The following is a 19,546-nucleotide window of genomic DNA, read 5'->3' on the forward strand; positions in this document are numbered from 1 at the left end:
ACTGATAGGTTTGCCTAGCATTCATAGCTTTTTATCAAAAGATTTATATTTTTTTATTTGCTTTCCAAGTAATTAAGGAATTGCAGAGAGGTAGGGAAAATGTTGTGGTTGCTTAAAGACTCAAGCCACCAAAGAATTAAAGAAAGACGTGTTTAATTGGCTGTTTTATTCGTGAGGCCAGCAATTTGATGTAAGAGGAGTTTTGAGAAACTTGCTGAACCCCAAAGAATTGTAGAATAAGAGGAAACCATCTTGTCATTTGTAACAGGACCGTAGGCCAAGCCTTGCTGATATCTCCCAGTTTCCACACGTGTGGAAAGCCCAGGATAGGACTAAATGATCAGCCTTTCAGTCCTTCTCTTTTTTTTTTTTTTTTTTTTTTTTTTTTTTTTTTTTTTTTTTTTTTTTTTTTTGGTTTTTCAGTCCTTCTCTTAGCTTAGCTTTTCCTCTCAGAATTTGCTTTCATGGCTTCTATTTCCTCCTGTGTTCTTCTCTTCCCTCAGTTATGAGGAAGAGAGGGCGCTTCCTTCCGTACCAAACACTGGAACATCATCTTCCTTTGCATGGCCAACTCTGAAATTCATCTTTTGCAGATGGTTTTTAAAAACTAGTGTTCTCTCTCTCTCTCTCACACACACACCCTCCCTCTGTCCCTCCCTCCCTCCCTCCCTCCCTCTGTCCCTCTTTCTCTCTGCAAAGAAGACAAATATAGAGATGGTACCACTAAAACATTTATTGCCCCTCCCACCCCAAGAACAGTAAATCGTGAAGCATCTGTTGCAGATTACATTTCCAGTGGTCTCTTGTTACTTCGGTGCAGCCTATGACTGCTTCTGAAGAGAAATGCTGTCCAGCTACAAAGGAGGCTGTTGGGGACAAACTACATCTGTGGGGTCACGTGGCACTGCTGTTGACTGATAGGGCTGTGAGAAAGCAGGCAGCTTCACTCCTTCTTTTCCACTTGCTGTGTAAGCCCTCCAAACCCAATGCCTGTGGGGCCAAAATTTTTGGCATAGCAAACTGTGAACCAGAAGATAAGAGAGAATAGATTGATTAGCATTGCTATTTTAGGTCCTGCCTGAACATCATCCTTTTTACTTGCCAGTGGTAACCTTTGGGTAAATTTAACTTTTAAAGAAACCAAACTGTACTTGGCTTTGCTAGTAACCTTCATTTATGTCTTTGTACTTCATGGAGTTAGTGACACTCTGTTATACAATACTCTACATAAACCAGCTAGAATTACCTGCCCAGCCTTCTGCACTGCCACACCCACCAGGCACTCAGAAATGCTTGCAGCTCCTGTCATGTACTATACTGTCCTTCCTAAGAGGTTGCTGTTTCCTGTTCCTGGAATGCCCCTTTTCACACCCATATTACCCTTCAAGCCCAAATATGTCTCTATCTATGTCCATAGATGGGGAGAGAGAGAGAGAGAGAGAGAGAGAGAGAGAGAGAGAGAGAGATTTTAGAAATGGATGCATGGATCCACAGCCACATATTAGACAAAGCCCTGGGAGTCTTGTGGGAAGAGTTGGGGAAGGATTAAAGGAGCTGAAGAGAAGAGGAACTCCACAAAAAGACCAACAGAGCCAACTAACCTGGATCCTTGGCCTCCAACCTAGGCCCCCACACATATGTAGCAGATGTGCATCTTGATCTCCAGGTGGGCCCCCAACAACTACAACAGGGGCCATCTCTGAATCCGTTGCCTACCTTGGATCGCATTCCCCTAACTGGACTGCCTTGTCTGGCCTCAATGGGAGAGAATGTTCCTAGTCCTGCTGTGACTTGATGTGCCAAGGTGGGGTGATTCCCAGAGGGGTCTCTCCCTTCTCAGAGGAGAAGGGAAGGGGAGATGGGGGAGGGAGATCAGGAGGAGAGGGGGCTGCTTCAATAGGAATATAAAGTTCATAAATTATATATATATATTTATATACATACACATATATTTATATATACATATATACTTATATGTGTGTATATATATATACATTATGTATATACATATATACTTATGTTTGTGTGTGCACATTCATATAGCTGTTAAATAGCACGTGAATTCCTGTCCTGTGTCATCATGGAGAAAGTTTTGGCACTCTGTAGTTTTTGGATCTGTTTGAGACAGTTGTATAACCTATCCTGGCCTTGAACTTACTCTCTATTTGCTTCTGCCTTCCTCGTTGTGGGGATTACAGGTATGTGCTGCCATACCTGTTACCTCACCTCAAGTAGCAATCCCTCTTTACCCCTGACACACACACACCCCACATAGTCTCTCCTTTTCTCTGCCCACCTCAAACATCATTAGATGATGATGTTCTTCTGAGCTGCAGAATAGAGATGCTGCAGGGTTGAGGACAAGTTAACTTTGTCCCCTAGTGTGGCCTTTCTTTACTAGGTGTCAGGAGGGAGCTAGGCTTTGTCATCTCCACACAGGACCAAGGAATTGTGGAAGAGGTCGAGGGGCAGGGCTGAAAGGATCAGTTTAGTCCCTGTGATTGCTAAGTGACTTGCAACATCAGAAGCAAATGTCAGGAGGAGAGAAGAAGGCATACAGATGAGGCAGGGTGACCCTCCCCTCAGCCAGGCACCACTATATGCCTACCACAAGAAGAGCTAGGTTTGCATTTTCAGAGGGATTACCATGCTGATTGTCTAGGCCTAAGGCAGGACACCATTTTTCCTCCTTGCCCTTCCAGGTACCTGTGGTCCTCAACCCATGAGCATCTGCACATTTCCAGTGGGGAAACCCAGAGCTGAGGCCAGTGGCTACACCATTTCTTCCAAGAGCCCAAACTTCCAAGTTGAGCATCCTGATTCGTGGCAGACATAGGCAGGCCTCTAAGCATGGCACATCTTCCCCTCCCTTCAGACCCCTGGGTCAAATAAGCTTCAAGAAAGTCTGTACAACCCCTTACCTTTGCAGTAGAGCTCCCCATCCTTGTCAGTGACATTTGTAGACTCCAGGCTCTTCCCACAGATGGCACAGCGGAAGCAGGTCTTGTGCCAGGGCTGGGAGTCACAGAGAGTTATTTATCAGGGAGGCAAGCCGCACACAAAGCAGTCCTACTGCCCTAGCCTTTCTCTTATGTAAGGGGCCCTCAACTAATAATCCCAGGGCTTTCAAGAAAATAAGATGCAGTGGTTTTAGCCAGCAATTCTTAGAACCCTGCTAGTGGATTTAGAATGATGATTTGCATGTGGGATTCTTCAGAATAAACTCAACAGAAAAGGGCTTCCCCTGAGTGACAAGGTTGGGGGGGTGAGGGGACGACAAACTAGTTAAGAAACACTTGCCCAACAGGCAGTGGTGATGTTTATATTAAAGTTCCAGAAAGTGAGAGATGAGGAGCCAGGCAGTTACCCAGGCAAGCCAATCTTGTTTTCACTATCTGTAAACTATGATAGCAGAGAGGTGCATGGCTTAGCCTTCCAGCAAGCCACCTCTCTCTCACACATCCTCGTCTGTCGGGCATGGCCCATTGGTTCTTGTGTGTCTACAAATGGCTGGTCGTTGTGTGGGAACAGTCCTAAGCTTCAAGTTAGATAGATCCCTTCAAGGCTCCCCCTCGCCATATATGGAATAAACACATCCCCCTCCCCCAGTTCAGTTTCTTTGGTAAACACCCTGACTTCAGGCTTGAAACAGAGAATCATCAGGGCAGGGCACATTTCTGTGTATGTTTGATGACTTTCCTGCAAGCCAGGACATGTACGACTAAACTGGAGTGATAGCAGAATCAGGCTGAGGTAGACAGCACTGATAGAGTCCCAGAGCTGACACCTCCAGAGGGAGTGGGCACAGAATTAGGGGAAGAGGAAGAGGGACATGTGCATCTTTGTACCCATGAAGATAACTATATGCCTTCACCCCAGTACACTAATTCTTATGATGACAAAGTATACTAGTTGTAGTTCTCAAAGGGCAGCAGTCACAAAATTGGGAAATGTATGGTTTCTAAAATAGGTTGTGGGAGCTAAGGAAGATGAAGGGTCTGGCCCCCTCCCACAGTTCCCACTTTCAGTTCTCCCACAGACCCACTGGAGATGAGACTCTGTGATTTGGCTCACCCAGACATCCTCACTGTGACCTCACCTTGCCACCTCCCATGACCTTCTCAGCCGCGTATACCGACTTTCCACATCGTGGGCACTTCTCTGATTCTCCAAACTTTGCAGAGAATTTGGAAGGGTTGCTCGTGGTGGCTGCTCGAGCTGGCTTTGGGGATCTGGTGGAAGCATAAATTAAATGAAGACTTCCCTTGGCACGCACTCTGAAAATTGTGTCTTGCGTGGAGTACCTCACTCCACTGTGTTGCCTCTTTCTCTTCATCTGGAAAATGGGGCAATCATGGGACCTGTCTCAGTTGTTGAGCATGTTAAGTATGATGACTGTGTTAAAGCACCGAACTCAGCTCCTGTTGGTGTGGGTGGCCAAATGTGAGCCAGCTTTTACACCTTTGCTTTCACACTTTGGTGAGTGTTCTGTACACATCCGTGTGTTGTTATTGTTGTGCTGTTGTTGGTTTGATTTTTGCTTCAGATTTCTCTGTATGATCATGAAGCCAGCTGACTATCTGAGTAGTGAAATCTGTGATCTATTATAACAATTTACCCCTTGTCATTCATCCCAAAGTCACCTGTTCCCTTAAGAGCAGTATCTAAAATAGAGGAAAGACTCAGCGCCCTGCATCTGTACTCTTCAATATTTCCTCATACTTGGTATCCCCTGAGCCTTACTGATGTTTGAAGTGGATATGGATAGTGGGGAAAGAGGGACTGACAGGCAATAATAAGAGTCGGCATCTCCTGCTGGTGGAGCTGGAAAGAAACCTTGGTTTCCTGTTTTCCCAGTGGCAGAAAATGGACTTTAAATGATGCAAGACAGAGAATGCAGTTGGCATCATGTCCTAGTCTTTAACAAAAGGTCTCCAGCTGGGATGGGTGAGTAATGAGAAAAAATAAAGGAGGGGTGTCCCTAGTTAACAGTGAACACACGTCCCTAAACTTTTCCAGGCTCCATGGTGGATGACTCTGTTCTTAAGGGACCAAATAACAGACTGCTCTCTGAGGGACTTACACAGTTGAGCTAATCTTTCTGGCCAGCCACCATAGAGCTAAGCCCAGACAGATACCCACTGGCCAGACTGCAGCTGTAGCTCAGCCACCGTCAGACTGTTTTCAATTCTGGCTCATGGTCAGTGGTGATCAGCAGTGAAACTGGGGTTTGGGGTGGGGAGACTGAGCTGGCCGTGGCCCTTGTGATTTCCCACACCCTTAGGATTGAGTTGGGGAGCATCAGCACTGTATGGGCTGCAGGCAGTCAAGAAGGCCCACGAAAAGCATTAGAATTGATTCTTTCCTTCAGAGACTCATCCCCAGACCCTTCCCTCGCATTGCAGACGTTACTCATCTTACAGCCTAAGAAAGAAATCGTTAACGGCAAGCACACAGAGAATGGCCATTGCTTTCCTGCTGCATTTATGTGATTTACACAGAAGCTCTCAAGGGTGAAGCAAAGAGACTCCGTGCAGTTTACAAAGGCCAAATAATGAAACATCTGTACAGTCTTGGTTTTCTCTTGACATGCAAACCAAGAACCGCCATGTAAAAGTAATTGCCCTTTAGAAAGACAGATAATTTAAAGAAAGTCTTCAGAGAGACAACACATTGTTAGGACTTGGTCAGAGTGAGTGTTCCTATTGTTGGTGAATCAACAATAGAGTCCATTCTCCCACTTCTAGAAAATGTTGCTATGGGAACAGAGTGAACTGTCTTGATAATTTGAGAGTCACAGAGAAAAAAGAAGCATGGCAGTAACTTACTGTTGGAACTGCAGGCCAAGATGCTCGCCAGTGTCTGTGCTGAGGCAGCCAGCGCCTTGTCCGAACCCGATCCCCTTGGGGCCATACCTGCGCCCATAGCAGACCTTACAGTAGATCTCTGACTCATGAGCTGCCACTGTGGTGCTGTCCAGAGCTTTCCTGCAGGCCACTGCAGAGGAATGGAAGGGTCAGGGAGTTAGAGGTGAGCTCCCCATCTCTCTCTCTCTCTCTCTCTCTCTCTCTCTCTCTCTCTCTCTCTCTCTCTCTCTCTGTACCTGATGCACAGAGCCCCAAGCCAAGAACACATCTGAAATATTCAGAGCATTTGTCCTGAGTCACTCATTTTGACACTCAGAGAAGAGACAAGTTGTGATGTTTGGCATCCCCAGCTGGAAAGGGGGCAGAAAGCACTGCAATCATGTATGTAGTCTTGGACCTGCTCGCCATAGTGCTTCTGACCATCCAGTGAGTCAATGCTGAATGGTGTCAGGGAAGTCGGGAAGTAGGGACCAAAGTTGTGTGTGTGTGTGTGTGTGTGTGTGTGTGTGTGTGTGTGTGTGTGTGTGTGTGTGTGTGTGTGTGTGTGTGTGTGATGTGTGTGTATGTGTGCACATATGGTGTTTGGAATTTAACTGAGGGCCTCAGGCATACCCACTGTTGAGTTACACAAGCAATCCTGAAGGTGGGACTTTCAAGGAAGTAAATAAAAATGTTAAATCATCAAATAATATCTAGCAATACACATGGATTTGGAAATTCTCCTTGTTCCTAATCTCACACACACTCAGGGATCCCATTGTTTCTTGGCATCCCCCTTTCAACCACTCATTTCTGGGACAGCTGATTGTAGCTAGCCTCCCTGAACAGCTCATGTTCACTTAGGTCTCTACCTGAGCCCTTGACAGGCAGACCTTGTTTGTTCCCTGACCAGGAGGCTACAGCATGAAAACCATCTCCACATGTACAGCCTCTTACTCACCACAACACTAAGACAGTGTAAAGTGTAAAGAATTTCCACAACTCAACCAAAACGCTATAGTGCTTTGCAATAATGGCTGCTAAGTACTTATAGCCATACTCTTTAAATGGATCATAACCTCAGAAATAATACGACATGTATATTCTTTTTATATGTTTCTTAAAAAAAAAAAAACCAACAACAACAACAGTTTCTCCAAGTGATCTTTGTAAGCAATCTGGCACAGGTGAGATTGTCCCAGGTTAGTATGTATTCCTGAAGTGGTATTTTGTTGTTAAAAAAAAATAGTGAAATTGAGACAGAAATAAAAGAAGAAGTTGAGGTTCCCAATGAAGTAGAATGGGCCAGAGGCTAAAGGTTGTGGAGCTTTGAAGAGGGAAGTCTGGGAGAGAATTTATTCAAGTATCTACTGGTCACAAATTCTTTGCTAAAAAAAAAAAATCAAGTTGTTCAGTTGGGTCTCCAATAGCATGAGACACTTTAAAATGCTTTAAATAAAGAACGGATTTGTCTTTGAAGAATAATTTAGGGGAAATGTCTTACACTGGGGCGTAAAAAGCAGATACCGTGTCTGCCCTTGCTTGTCATCAGTCTCTGTCCTCTGTGGTTGCTAACATATTTGCTGATGGTTTAGATGCTGAATTCCAGAAGACAGGGCTGTTCTATCTTACCATGTCCAGACTGTAACAAAGCACCTGGGTCTGCAAATGTCTGGTGAGTGACTGTGTGGGTGAATTTACTTGTCATTAGATATCACTGACTCCCTCTGGTACACGGTATTGAATTCCGGAGCTGACACTGACCTCACTTCCTGTGCCTCACCTACTTCTCACTCTCAGCTCTCCATGACAGCTTGTGAAGAGAACCTCACAAGTCCTGGCTAATTCTGGCTTCTAATGAGCTTTTTAAACATAAGTTATTATATTTTATTTAGTGGGGTGGGGGGGTCATCGGTCTTAGCAGCAAACACTCTTACCCACTAAGCCATCCAGCTGGCCTCTTCTTTCCCCTGAAGAACTTTTTTACATAGCAATAGAAAACTGTCCTGTCCGGCACCATGGCAACCAGCTATGGATGATATACTAATATGCTCACAAAATCATACCCAACTTTAAACAATGTGAACACTAAGAGAATAGAAAATATCTCACCAGTAATGAGACATATAAAGGACAGATATCTCATATGTATTGTGTTAAATGAGATATTTTAACATTGATTTTACCTAGTTCCTGATAGGTATATTTATAAAATGGTGAGTACTGGGCTGGTGAGATGGCTCAGTGGGTAAGAGCACCCGACTGCTCTTCCGAAGGTCCAGAGTTCAAATCCCAGCAACCACATGGTGGCTCACAACCATCCGTAACAAGATCTGGCGCCCTCTTCTGGAGTGTCTGAAGACAGCTACAGTGTACTTACATATAATAAATAAATAAATCTTTTAAAAAAAATGGTGAGTACTATGGGATGTTACATGTATGGTTATAGGGTGAGTACTATGAAATGTTGCATGTATGGTTACAGGTGAGTACTATGGAGTGTTATATGGTTTGCATTTATTTCTTTTGTATAACTAAAATGGAAGAGTCAGTCAGCTCTGGAATAATCTAGAAGTCAGAACAACCCTGGTAGGATAAACTGAGGTAGGGTTGCCTCTCTGAGCCCTGATTCTTGCCAGCCTATGCTTGGCTGGAGTCTGGTCAATCTCTTGGAGATAATATAGGAAAGTGTGCCTCTCCCCAGAGCCCCACAGCTGAAGCCCACACTGCTCATCTCTCACCGTACCCATGGGCTGGGGCAAACGGGATATGCTATCAAGTGCCCAGAGCCTTCTCCTGTGGCTCCAATTGAGCACAGCCAGCATCTGTCTTGACAGAAGTCAAGACAGTCCCCAGTGGGAAGCTTCCATCCACTCCACCTCCTATGCCAACATCAAAATTAATGAATACAAGCAAGACAAAACCTGGGAGGCTGAATTTCCAGGTTTAGGTCCCCAGTTTTCTTCTATAACAAACCATGGGGAAAATCCATCTTCATCCTATGGATAGAGAAACTGAGGCCCACGGTGGTAAAACAACTCCCCAAGGGACACAGTGAATGGAAAATCCTAGATTCAAACTTTACTTCTTGTCTAATTCTAGCATTCTTTCTGATGCTATTCACTTTAAAGAACATTAGCTGTTTTCGAGAAAGACCGAAAGGCTTTCAGAATGGATAATAGGTTCTAGATAGTTATAAATAAGCCATCAATATGAGGAATGTATAAGATGTCTTAAAAGATAATTACCCATTATTAAAACCCAAAGTACTAGTGGGTTTGTCAATCTAATCGCTAACCCTCCTTTTCCTCTATAAATATGCTTGCTGAGAAGGGGAGGACCAGGGCCTGCAGCTGAGAACACAGCATGTCATTGTTTCTTTTTTTTAAAAATATTTTTATTAGGTATTTTCCTCATTTACATTTCCAGTGCTATCCCAAAAGTCCTCCATACCCTCGCCCCCCACTCCCTTACCCACTCACTCCCACTTTTTGGCGTTCCACTGTACAGGGGCATATAAAGTTTGCATGACCAATGGGCCTCTCTTTCCAGTGATGGCCGACTAGGCCATCTGACAGATACATTTGGAGTATATAGCTCTCACTCTCATACTCGGAACTTGGGCACTGAAGTTCTGTTTGCAACCACTAGGGTGGGGCATAAGAGTTAGAACGGATCCAGCTGATGGACCCTGCCAGATACTGAGCAAAGCTAACCTGTGAGCTATCCATCACCTTAACCTAGAAGCAGACTAGAAGCAGAGACAGTAAATGACCATCTCAAAGCCATAGCCCATTTCTCCCAGAAAAGGACTAAGTACTAGCCCTTAGTCCTCACTCTGCATACCACTCGGGATTAGAGATGAGAAATGGCTTGACCAAAGTCACATGACAGACCCTCAGGTAGATCACAGTTGCTCAGAGCTCCCTTAGTTTGGCCATTTGTAAATCTGTCTGGCAGCTGATGGTAAAGAGTTCCTCCAAGAAGTTCTGATGCCTAAGCCCAAAATTTACAGAAATGGAATTGCTGCCCACTTCCTGACCTAAGTAAGTCCTTTCTTAGGGAAGACCAGTCACAGGTAGCTTCAGTGACAGCTGACCAGGACCACACAAAGAGCCAAATCTAGCCCCAGACAACTGCTAGTTTCCTTTCTTTGCTAAGCTACAGAGAACAGGGCCAGACCCACTTGTCCTGACTTTGAGCCTGGTGAGAGCACCTCTGAGCTGGTACACAGCTAGAGAAAGTGCTCGAGGGAGTGCTGTGCCTAATGCCCGTGGAGTCCACAGGCAGCATGTCTCATGACTTCCTGCTCATGCTCCTACATGCTGCCCACAGCATGAGAACCACCGACAGACAGTGGTAGGACTAAATGAGAACTTTGAATCCCCACCCCCACCCCGTAGCACCCGAGACCCCCCCCCCATAGGGGTCTGTCCAACTCACTGCAGTGGAAACAGGTCTTGTGGAAACTCCTCCCATTGCACTGGATTTCTTCTGCATGGTAGACCGTCTTTTCACAGGCTCCACATTTTGCACCTCCACCCCAGTTTGGCATGGTGAAGACTCTGGGCCAAGGTCAATCTAAGAGGATATAAAGCAAATACCCTAGGTTTAGATGGCATTAAGGGGAAACTGACCTAGAAGTACAGTGATCTGAGGACTAGGGGACAGCCTGGCTCATTCGGTCACATCTTCATTTACTCATTCAACAAATGGCTCAGATGCTAGAGGCTTTGAGAAATCCATTTACCAAATCAGCTCAGTTCCCTCTTTGTTAAATGCCACAAACATCTGCCCCTATGTATCTCCCATGGTTCCTGGAAGGAATAGACGGCTAGTCTTATGTTTGTAAAATTGTATGCTAATACTATATTTTGTCATCTAAAGTTTGAAAGGTATCTCATCGGAAGTGGGCTTAGCTTCTGAACATGACATGTTCATGTCTGGCTCAACTCTCCCCAGACCACCTTAAATCTGACTAGATACGGTGAAGGTTCTGGTTTGGAACTCCTTGGAGCAGGCAGTGTGGATGCTGCAAATAGTAGCTTGCAGTCTTAGCTTATCCAGTTGGCAAAAATATAGACTATGTAAATAGTCTGTTGTCTAAGAATACCATTTCCAGTCGTACAGTTCAGCACTCTAGTAGCTCAGCAATCTGGCAAGATAGACTGTGTTCTCTCCCAGCTGCCCTTAGCATGCTATGTGCATCTAGAGGGGCTGCAGGGCCTTTTTTCTACTTCATCCCAGACACTTCTTTCTGGGATGTCACAGTGTTGTTAGGGGACCAGGTGATTCAGTGTGTGGGAAGGGACTTCAGAGCTCAGGGGGACTCATGGGAGACAATACTGACCTGTCGCCCTGCACCTTTAAGACACATTCTGCCTATAGTCACACCTCTCTTCTCTCAGCTTTTCACTGGCGGATGGTGTTTAAGAGATGTTAGCAAAGAGTAAAGCACAATTGCCGTGAGTGGGCCTGTAAGTGTGAACCCCAGTGTTTAGCTTCCTGGGAGTGAAGCTGAATTAATCTGTTGGTACCCAGTACACGTATGAAGCCCCCTTGCCATCTGCCTCGGTGACTGGGCTTTCCCAGGATCCCTTTGGCCTTTTAAAAGCTTAGTGTGTCATGATATCATGGACACTAAGCACTATCCTGCCACTTTCTGAGGCTATTCTGGCCTTCCCTTTCCCTTCTGGAAAGACAGTTGCCTTCCTATAATAGCTGCGATTAGCACTAAGCCCTCTTGGGTCAGCTCTCTGGGTTGTGTCTCACAGTCTCATAACAATGACAGATTTTGCTAGGAAACAAAAAGTAAACAGAAAACAGACCGCTGAACCTGACACCACTGACACTGGGCTGAGGGACAGTCCCTATCTGAGCATCCTCTGAAATACCTTTCCCATCAGAAGTCCAAGCTTCTTCTCTGTCTTCTCTGTTTACTTAGAAAAATTTTAGCGAAAGCTTCAAAGCAAAAGGAAACATTTCGTGGAAGTTTCTGTTCTGCCACTTAATTGATTCAGAGGAACAGAAAGAATGGGAGGAAAGGCTGAATCAAGTCTGCATTCATTCATTCATTCGTTCATTCACCACGTGCTTACTACCTGCCTCTCTGCTACACTGTACTGGGTACTAAGTAGTGAATCGAGGCACAAACATAGAAGAATGGTGACTTGTGTCTCCTGACATTGAAGAAGCCCATATTCTAGTGAGGAAAGCAGACAGGAGCCAGAACACTTTGCACCAGAGCATCATGGTAATTCAGACAAGAGAACAGCCATGAGTCACAGGACACAGAAGAGACCATATCCAGACAGTTTTTAAGGGTGAAGAAGAATCCAGCAGATACAAAACAAAAAGTTGGGAGAGCATTTCAGGAAGATTTAAGAATTAAAGAAAAAAGCATAATAACTTCATATCTCCAAAAAGAGCCTACATATTTCTATTAGACTCCATTCAAACTATAGACTCTTGGGTTGCAACGAATTTTGAAAATTGCCCAACATACTCATTTTCAGCCAAGATGGATACACAAGAACAAACACTTAATGTTAATTCTTAGCTAATTTCTATTTCCTGGATCCATCCTTCACTTGTGAAAGATAACACATTTTCTAGAAAAGAGAGGCATCATGTGATTGTGTTCATGTTCATTTTGATAGTGGGTTTCAACGTCATACAAACAGAAGAAATGTAATATGTTTCATCTGTGAACATGACAGTGACCTTGTGAAAGGAATGATGTGGAACTCTCTGTGCAAACAGCCCTGGGTCATATTTCTCATTTCTTATTGCTGGTGATTTCATCGGCATGCCCAGCAAGTTAAATGGGAGACTGATATGCCTCTTGGGAGAGTATATGAGTGTGTGTGTGTGTGTGTGTGTGTGTGTGTCCATGCATTTGTCTAGGTATACCTTACAAAATGAGAATGAGATTACATATAATACCTCCTTACCAGCTAAGGCAGCTCACCAACCTTGCTTGTAAGTGATCAGAACTCTATGCCTTACATACATCAGGACTCAAAACCCAAAATAGAAACACATAAAGATTCATTTAAGAGAAGGGAACCGATACAGCAATTGGAGCTATGCAAGGAAAATGTCTTCCAATGCTCATTGCCGAAATCATAGTGTGTCCTGAATTGGAAAACATGGGTTCTGATTGTCATTTGTCGCTGGAACTTAAGGAAAATAAATGTTAATATCTTCTTGTGCACAGGCTCTTTGTGAGGGTCATGGAAATATGGTGGGAATTTAAAGCACTATTGAGCTATTCTAAGGCAAATGTGATTATTTTCTCTATTGCAGGTTTCTCAAACACTACCAGTGTGCTAATTAAGTCACTGCGATTTGAAAGTACATTTAGGTCCTGGCTTACAAATGGCCTTTTTGGCTTCTGCATTGCTTTGGAATAGCTGTGTTTCAACACCCAGAACTGGGCTCAGGATGAATATTTACCTTGGCACAGTACCAAGAGATGGGCCATTTGTTTATCAGCGTTACTTGGAACTGGCAAGGGTCATTGAAGGTAGAACACCAAATATAGACTTGACTGTCAGTCAGCACTGTTTATCACCTGGGTCACCATCACACCACCTGGCACTGCTTTCTGGGTTTCCTGAGGTTGCTGTTGCCATAGACAAACCATGGGTCAGAGTTGAAAAGGGGAGACAAGAATTTATAAGGATGGGGTAGAAGGTGGAGTCTAACATACCAGCTGGGGACAGGTTGGACAGTCTCAGCTACTCAGATCCCACTGAGAGATGGTCTCGAATGGGCTTCTTAAAGAATAGTACTGTGAAAGAGAATTGTTCCTAAGTGGGAACTCTCTATATATAGTGAGTCAGTGGAATCAGATCTGGGTCCACTTTCTAGCTTCTTCAATGCTTTGTGGTCCAGGAAAGTCGTTAACCTCTCCTACCGTTAGTATCCTTTCCTAAATGGGGGCTCTTTGGGAAGTGCTCAGAGAATTGCTTCGGTATGGTACTCAGTAACAGAATGGAAGTTCTAATTGGTTCTGCTACCACTCTAAACTGTCTTGTGTCATCTGAATTTTCTAAAATAAGTCCAAACTACTTATTGGACAGTAGTCTGCATTCCCTTCCTTTCTTTCTCCCTCCCTCCCTTTCTTTTTCCCTTCATCCTTTTCCACTTCCTCCTCTTCCTTTCTCTTCCTCTTCCTACCCACCCCCCACTCCCTGCAACTAACTATAAAAGTAAAAGATGGTATTCTAGGACAAAGTGGGGTAGACAAAAATAGCCACTTAGTGGTTGTGTTACTTCTTCTTAGAGTCCATTTAAAAATCTGGGAGGCAGGCAGGCGGTAGTGGTACACGCCTTTAATCCCAGCACTAGGGAGACAGAGGCGATCTCTAAGTTAGAGGCCAGTCTGGCCTACAGAGTGAGTTCCAAGACAGTCTTGTCTGTCCTGGACACAGAGAAACTCTGTCTCAGAAAAACAAAGATAGATAGATAGATAGATAGATAGATAGATAGATAGATAGATAGATAGATAGATGGATGGATCTGGGAGTGATGCTTATGCCAATAGTTGGAGCGGAGACCTCCAGCAGCTCAGTAACTTGTTCAGCTCACTGCTGGCTCACTGGCCAAGTCTAACAGAAGCTTTCACATGGTGAGTTGAACGTCAACACGGGCTGAGACAAAGTTTTCATAGGAACCCTTCCTGGACTTTGTGGTAGAGTTAGTACTATCTCAGAAATTGCCACTGATGTGAAAGGTTCTAGAGCACTGGCCTTGGAGCAGACACTGCAATAACACCTGACCAGTAACCCTTCCAGGCAGGTGCTGTTGAAACCAACTGTTCAGGTAGGGAAATGTGCACTTGGGGAATTAACATCCCTGTCCTAGATCTCATGGTTAGGCTGGAACTCCACTCTCTGACTCCAGACCTGTGCTCCCATACTGATGCCAACCACTGTTCATGCTTACATCAATGCATTTCATACATTATCGGTGATACTTACAGCAGCCCAACACAGTAAATTGTGCTGTTCCTAAGCTGGAAATGAGAAAACTATACAGAAAGCTAGATAGATAGTTTGACCAAAATCACACAACCAAAAAATGAGAGAGCTACATTTAAAAGGCTAATTAACTTGACCCTTATACAAGCTTCTGCTATAACATGTCTTCCAGGAGACAGACATGGGTGAGCAATTCCAGTGACTAAGCATCTCATCTGGTGGGAACTGAGGTCTTATAGATCCATCATCTCTTTATGGGGCATAGAAAGCATTGATGAGAGGAGTCCTGGGGGTTTCAACTTGGTAACATAAGGGACAACCCAGGAATAAGTGGTGCTCAAACACGGAAGGACTCCTCTAAAGCTGGAAGTCTCTTTTCATTGTTGATTCTCATCTCCTTTGGGGATGGACATCTACGTAACTAAAATACAGCGAAGCATCCTTCAAGCCCTGAGACCAATTTAAGGACCTGAACTGTGAAGGATAGAAACCTCTCTTTGCAGAAACGCTGCTCAGCAGAGTCCCCTCTTAAGTGCCATCTCTTCCCTTAATTCAGCAAGGCAGAAGATGAAGTGTGAAAAGGCACTTTTGAAAGAACTAAAGCTCCATTCAGGACATTAGCAGTCTGATCTGAGGCACACGGCTCAGACTCCTGAGCACAGCCCCCATGGATGTCAAAATGAGCAGGTTTGTCTCAGGATGCTGAAGGTAATAACAGTGACTACATATACACTCTTAGTGCACATAAGGATCCAATGATTGTTGCTGCCTTTAGATTACCATGATAGTTGATTGATGTGATTTGCTGTGCAGTGTTTGAATCTCTTTTTGTAATACAAGTAAACCTCTCTTTTTTTCCTTCTTCGTGAATATTCATTTCAGACCACAAATCAACTGTTTCTCCAGTTTTTAGAATCTCAGTCACCCATGTGTGGGTGTCAGCCCAGGGGAGTGTCTGCTCGCATCTCAGGCTGCCTGTATCACTGACTAAGTTGGCCTCCGACCCACTCTGCCTCTCTGAAGCTCTCGCTGAGCTTGACTTACTAATCACAGGGGTTTTGAAGGGAAGCATGCCCATAGAGAGTTCCTATGGCTGAGGAGAAGCTCACCCATTTTGCTCCTACAGTAGGAGTCGAGGGCAGTGGGTGGCTTCCTCCTGATCTTCTAAGCCAGGTGTATGTATGAAGTCTCTCCACCACCACCTTTCATAAAGCCTTGGAAGCCCTTGGTGCTTAGAAAAAAAAACATGAATGTTGGCTCTCAGGCATGGTGGATATGTGACTAACAAGACCATAATGCGCAATTGCAGTACCCTGCTCTGAAATTATCTCTGTAGTATGCTTACTTCTGTTCTTGGTTCTGCTTTGACCTTTGTGCTTTAAAGACCATGCCGTATCCTGATCACATCCTGGCTCTGCTGCTTTCTGGCCATGTGACCCTGTGTGATTGCAGCAGTCCCTTGAACTTTAGTTTCTTCCCCTACAGAATGACTTTTCCAGGACTTTCTGAGACTCTAGGGAAGCCCTCACATGTTCTGAGATTGCATGAGAGCAGGTAAGCAGCAGTCGATGCTGGCCGCTGTGTCCAACAATGACCTTAGTGGAGCTCTGCGTAGGCCCTGAGCTTCAGAGCTCCTAGAAAAAATCCCTGCATCTCTCAGTTTCCACCTAGGCAGGAATCATATTTCTCTTTGGATCTTACTCCCAACTCTCTATACAGTGAGTATTCCCAGACATCTGGGCAGCATGCTTGTGCTTGGAAGGCTGCCTGCCTGGAGTTGTATTTCCTGTATACGATACTCCTAGGCCTGTATCCATTCTCTTGACAAACACATCAATCACCTCTCACCGCTGACCAGCTCGTTAGCCACTCTGACTGCCAGACTTTGTCATCATCTCGTACTTCACAGGGCATCCTTCCTAATGCAGAGAAGGCCCTGCACCCTTTCTGAAAGGCTTCATTTATGCATGCAGCCATATTGAATTCATAAAGCTTCCCTGGATCTTATTTAGCCCACACAGATCCCTGGAGATAGGTGGTCATCCTTTCATTTTACTGTTCTGAAAGTGACAACTGGGAAGCTAAGAGATACTCAGTTATGATTTGAACCTTTGACTCTTGTTTACTTTGCTTTTCTTCCTATGGTTCTCAAGAGTTAAGTGTTTGCATCTATCACAGTTGTTCTGCATCTAGCACAGTTCTGCATCTAGCACAGTTCTGCATCTATCACAGTTCTGTTTCCATTTTCTGGGTGAGGTCCTTCTGGTTTGTCTGCTGCATGGTGCCACTTGCTCCTCTGCCCCAAGGCTGCCTCTCTGCTGAGCTCTCTTGCCTCTGACAGATATTTTGTATGTCCAGGCAGACACTAAGCCCTGGCTCAGCTATATCTCCTCTTAACCGTGGGAGCTCCTCACACTGAACACCAAGGAGAGGGTTATTCAGAAATAAATCAAAGCCAAATCAGGAAACTCTCCACATTTTCTGGGACATAAAACAGTTTTACACACACTGCAATGAACTGGTTGAACGATGGAACATTTTGTAATTGAGAGAGCTGTGGTCATTTCATGTAGATGGCTATCCCCTTGCTTCCTATGAGATACCCCTGGTCTTTCTTTTGTAAAAGCCAGCAGAGCATGCTCCTCTTACCTTGTTTCCCTTAGTGCTCAGTCCTCAAAGGAAACTGAGTATGCAGACTACCCCCACTCCCCTACCCTACTTCGTGGCTTGTGCCTCCCTCTGCTCTACCCCTGAGCTAGGAGGCAGTCCATACTGCTTATTAACTGGCGTTGCACCACACCACAATTAGACGAGCGCCCTCCAATGGTTACCCAGCTCCCCCATGGAGGGGTCACCACCATGGCTAAGGGCCAGAACAGACATCAGAGGTGGCAGCTTTGATCTGCACAGCATCCAGGCCATTGCTTAAAACCATGTCTTATTCTCATTGACTGGATATTGAAAAGAAACCCTTGATTGAGACCTGGAGAGAATACTGGGAGTCACCTCTCATCACGGGCAAGGAATTCATCTTCCCATTTAATAAGAGGTTGTAATGAATTTTCAGCATCATGATGTCTTTTTTAAGGACCAGTTTTGATTAATTTTAAACAGCTAAAAGCATGCCTGTGGCTGAACATCTTTGGTGTGTGTTTATTTTAAAATAAACCAATCTGGGATCTCATTCATCCACCCACACCTTGTGAGCAGCAGCGTTTCATGAACTGAGGTGGGAAAGGTGCTCTTCTGTGCTATCGGATATCTGACAGATCTGATATACTATACAGTTGTCTTATCACCATATAACAATGTGGAGTTTAAAAAATGTCACTACTTTCGCATCAAACCCTTGAAGGAAAAGTGACCAAGACCCCTCCTTAGAGTTACTCATTTGTGTCTTCTGTGGCCGATCTGAGACTGCGGTGTACGTCTGAACTTCATCTTACTCTGCTTTCCTGTCATCTGCCTCAGAAGATGGGACCATTCCACTATGACAATGACTTTAGACCCAGATTAATCCCATGGCCATTGCTCCCAACTTTTTGTTTTGCTTTGTTTTTAGGGTGCCAGGAAATCAAATGCAGACCTTCACACATGCTCCCCAAGTCCTGCCACCCAATATCAATCATACTTTTAGGAAGTTCAAAACTAATGCTAGAGCCGTATATGGGTCAAGTATATAAACTTGATCCTCCTCATCTGTAGCCAGGGTGGGTGCTGAGACTTGGTTGTAAAATATGCCTCCACTGTATAGGACTCCATAAAGTCCCATCCAGTCACCCAGTCAATCAGCCAGCCCACCCAAATGCCTGTTGTGGTCTACTTACCTGCCTGCCTGTGTGGTCTCTGTCGGCTCAACTGAGTAAGGGGACTCTTGTCCTCTTTAAATATATAGAGGCTGTCACCAGTCTTGGCTCGCTGAGGGAAGGGCAGTGGGGAGGCTGAGGAGAGGGGGTGAATAAGACACGAGTAACACAATTGCCAAAAATAGCCCGTGACCAAAGCCCTTAGTTGTGTTCCCCACCCCACCCCCCATGCCAGCCGGGAGCCTCCCGGAGAACAATATCAGTTGGGTTCTATTTTAATTGCCATTTGCCTAAGGCACCAAGGGATGCATTTGTGAAGTGTACAGCTTCTGACTGAAGACTTCAACTTGTATAAAGGGTTTTATATTTAAAATAATTTTTGCAACACTCCCCTCCACACACCCCCACCCCTAATGCCCTGCCTGTTCTGGAAATCAGTGCAGGCTACCTGCAAATGGATCATGAGCCATGCCTGGGAGCCCTTTGGAATTCCAAGACCCAGGTCACTGCACTGTGAGAACTCAGAGCTAAAAATAAGAGTGATGGGGGCCTGGAGCACACTTAACTAATCTCTTCAAGGAGGGTGTGCGGGGAGGTGGGACTGACATCAGCTAATCATCAAAGGCCTGTGTGTCTAATGAAGAAATGTTTTCTCTCAAGTCTTGAGTCACTAACTATATTGATTAATGGAATATTTCATGGTTTAGACCAGGGCTTGTGGTAATTTCACAAAGATGGGCATAGCATTGCTTTATAAGAAATCTGCTCCATCTGTGTTATCATGGGGAACAGCATAGCTTATTTGTCTGAGAAATAAAGCAGAGATGACTGCCCTGCAAGGTTGGGGGATCTTAAGGATTCTTGTAGGATGGCAGTGTTTAAAGTTGAGAGAGAGAGAGAGAGAGAG

The 19,546-nt window shown here is 44.8% G+C and overlaps 1 protein-coding gene across 1 annotated transcript; it reads right to left on the minus strand.

Moving 5' to 3' along the window:
• Positions 1-711: 711 nt before the first annotated feature.
• Csrp3 (cysteine and glycine rich protein 3) lies at positions 712-18,767 on the minus strand. Its single transcript, XM_021168399.2, has 6 exons — positions 18,661-18,767; positions 10,290-10,427; positions 5,829-5,997; positions 4,100-4,232; positions 2,922-3,015; positions 712-1,020 (listed from the first exon to the last, which is right to left on the minus strand). The coding sequence occupies exons 2-6, from the start codon at positions 10,399-10,401 to the stop codon at positions 944-946; spliced, it is 585 nt and encodes a 194-aa protein (XP_021024058.1). The 5' UTR covers positions 10,402-10,427; positions 18,661-18,767; the 3' UTR covers positions 712-943.
• Between the last annotated feature and the right edge of the window lie 779 nt (positions 18,768-19,546).

This window comes from Mus caroli, chromosome 7 (assembly GCF_900094665.2).
Source record: "Mus caroli chromosome 7, CAROLI_EIJ_v1.1, whole genome shotgun sequence".
Lineage (NCBI taxonomy): Eukaryota > Metazoa > Chordata > Mammalia > Rodentia > Muridae > Mus > Mus caroli.

Excerpts from the sequence above, each read along its gene's own strand:
- Csrp3 (XM_021168399.2), bottom strand. The coding sequence starts at position 10,401 with ATGCCAAACTGGGGTGGAGGTGCAAAATGTGGAGCCTGTGAAAAGACG. Across the intron at positions 5,998-10,289 it reads CAAGACCTGTTTCCACTGCA|TGGCCTGCAGGAAAGCTCTG; the intron begins GTGAGTTGGACA and ends ATTCCTCTGCAG. Across the intron at positions 1,021-2,921 it reads TGGGGAGCTCTACTGCAAAG|TTTGCTATGCCAAAAATTTT; the intron begins GTAAGGGGTTGT and ends TCTGGTTCACAG.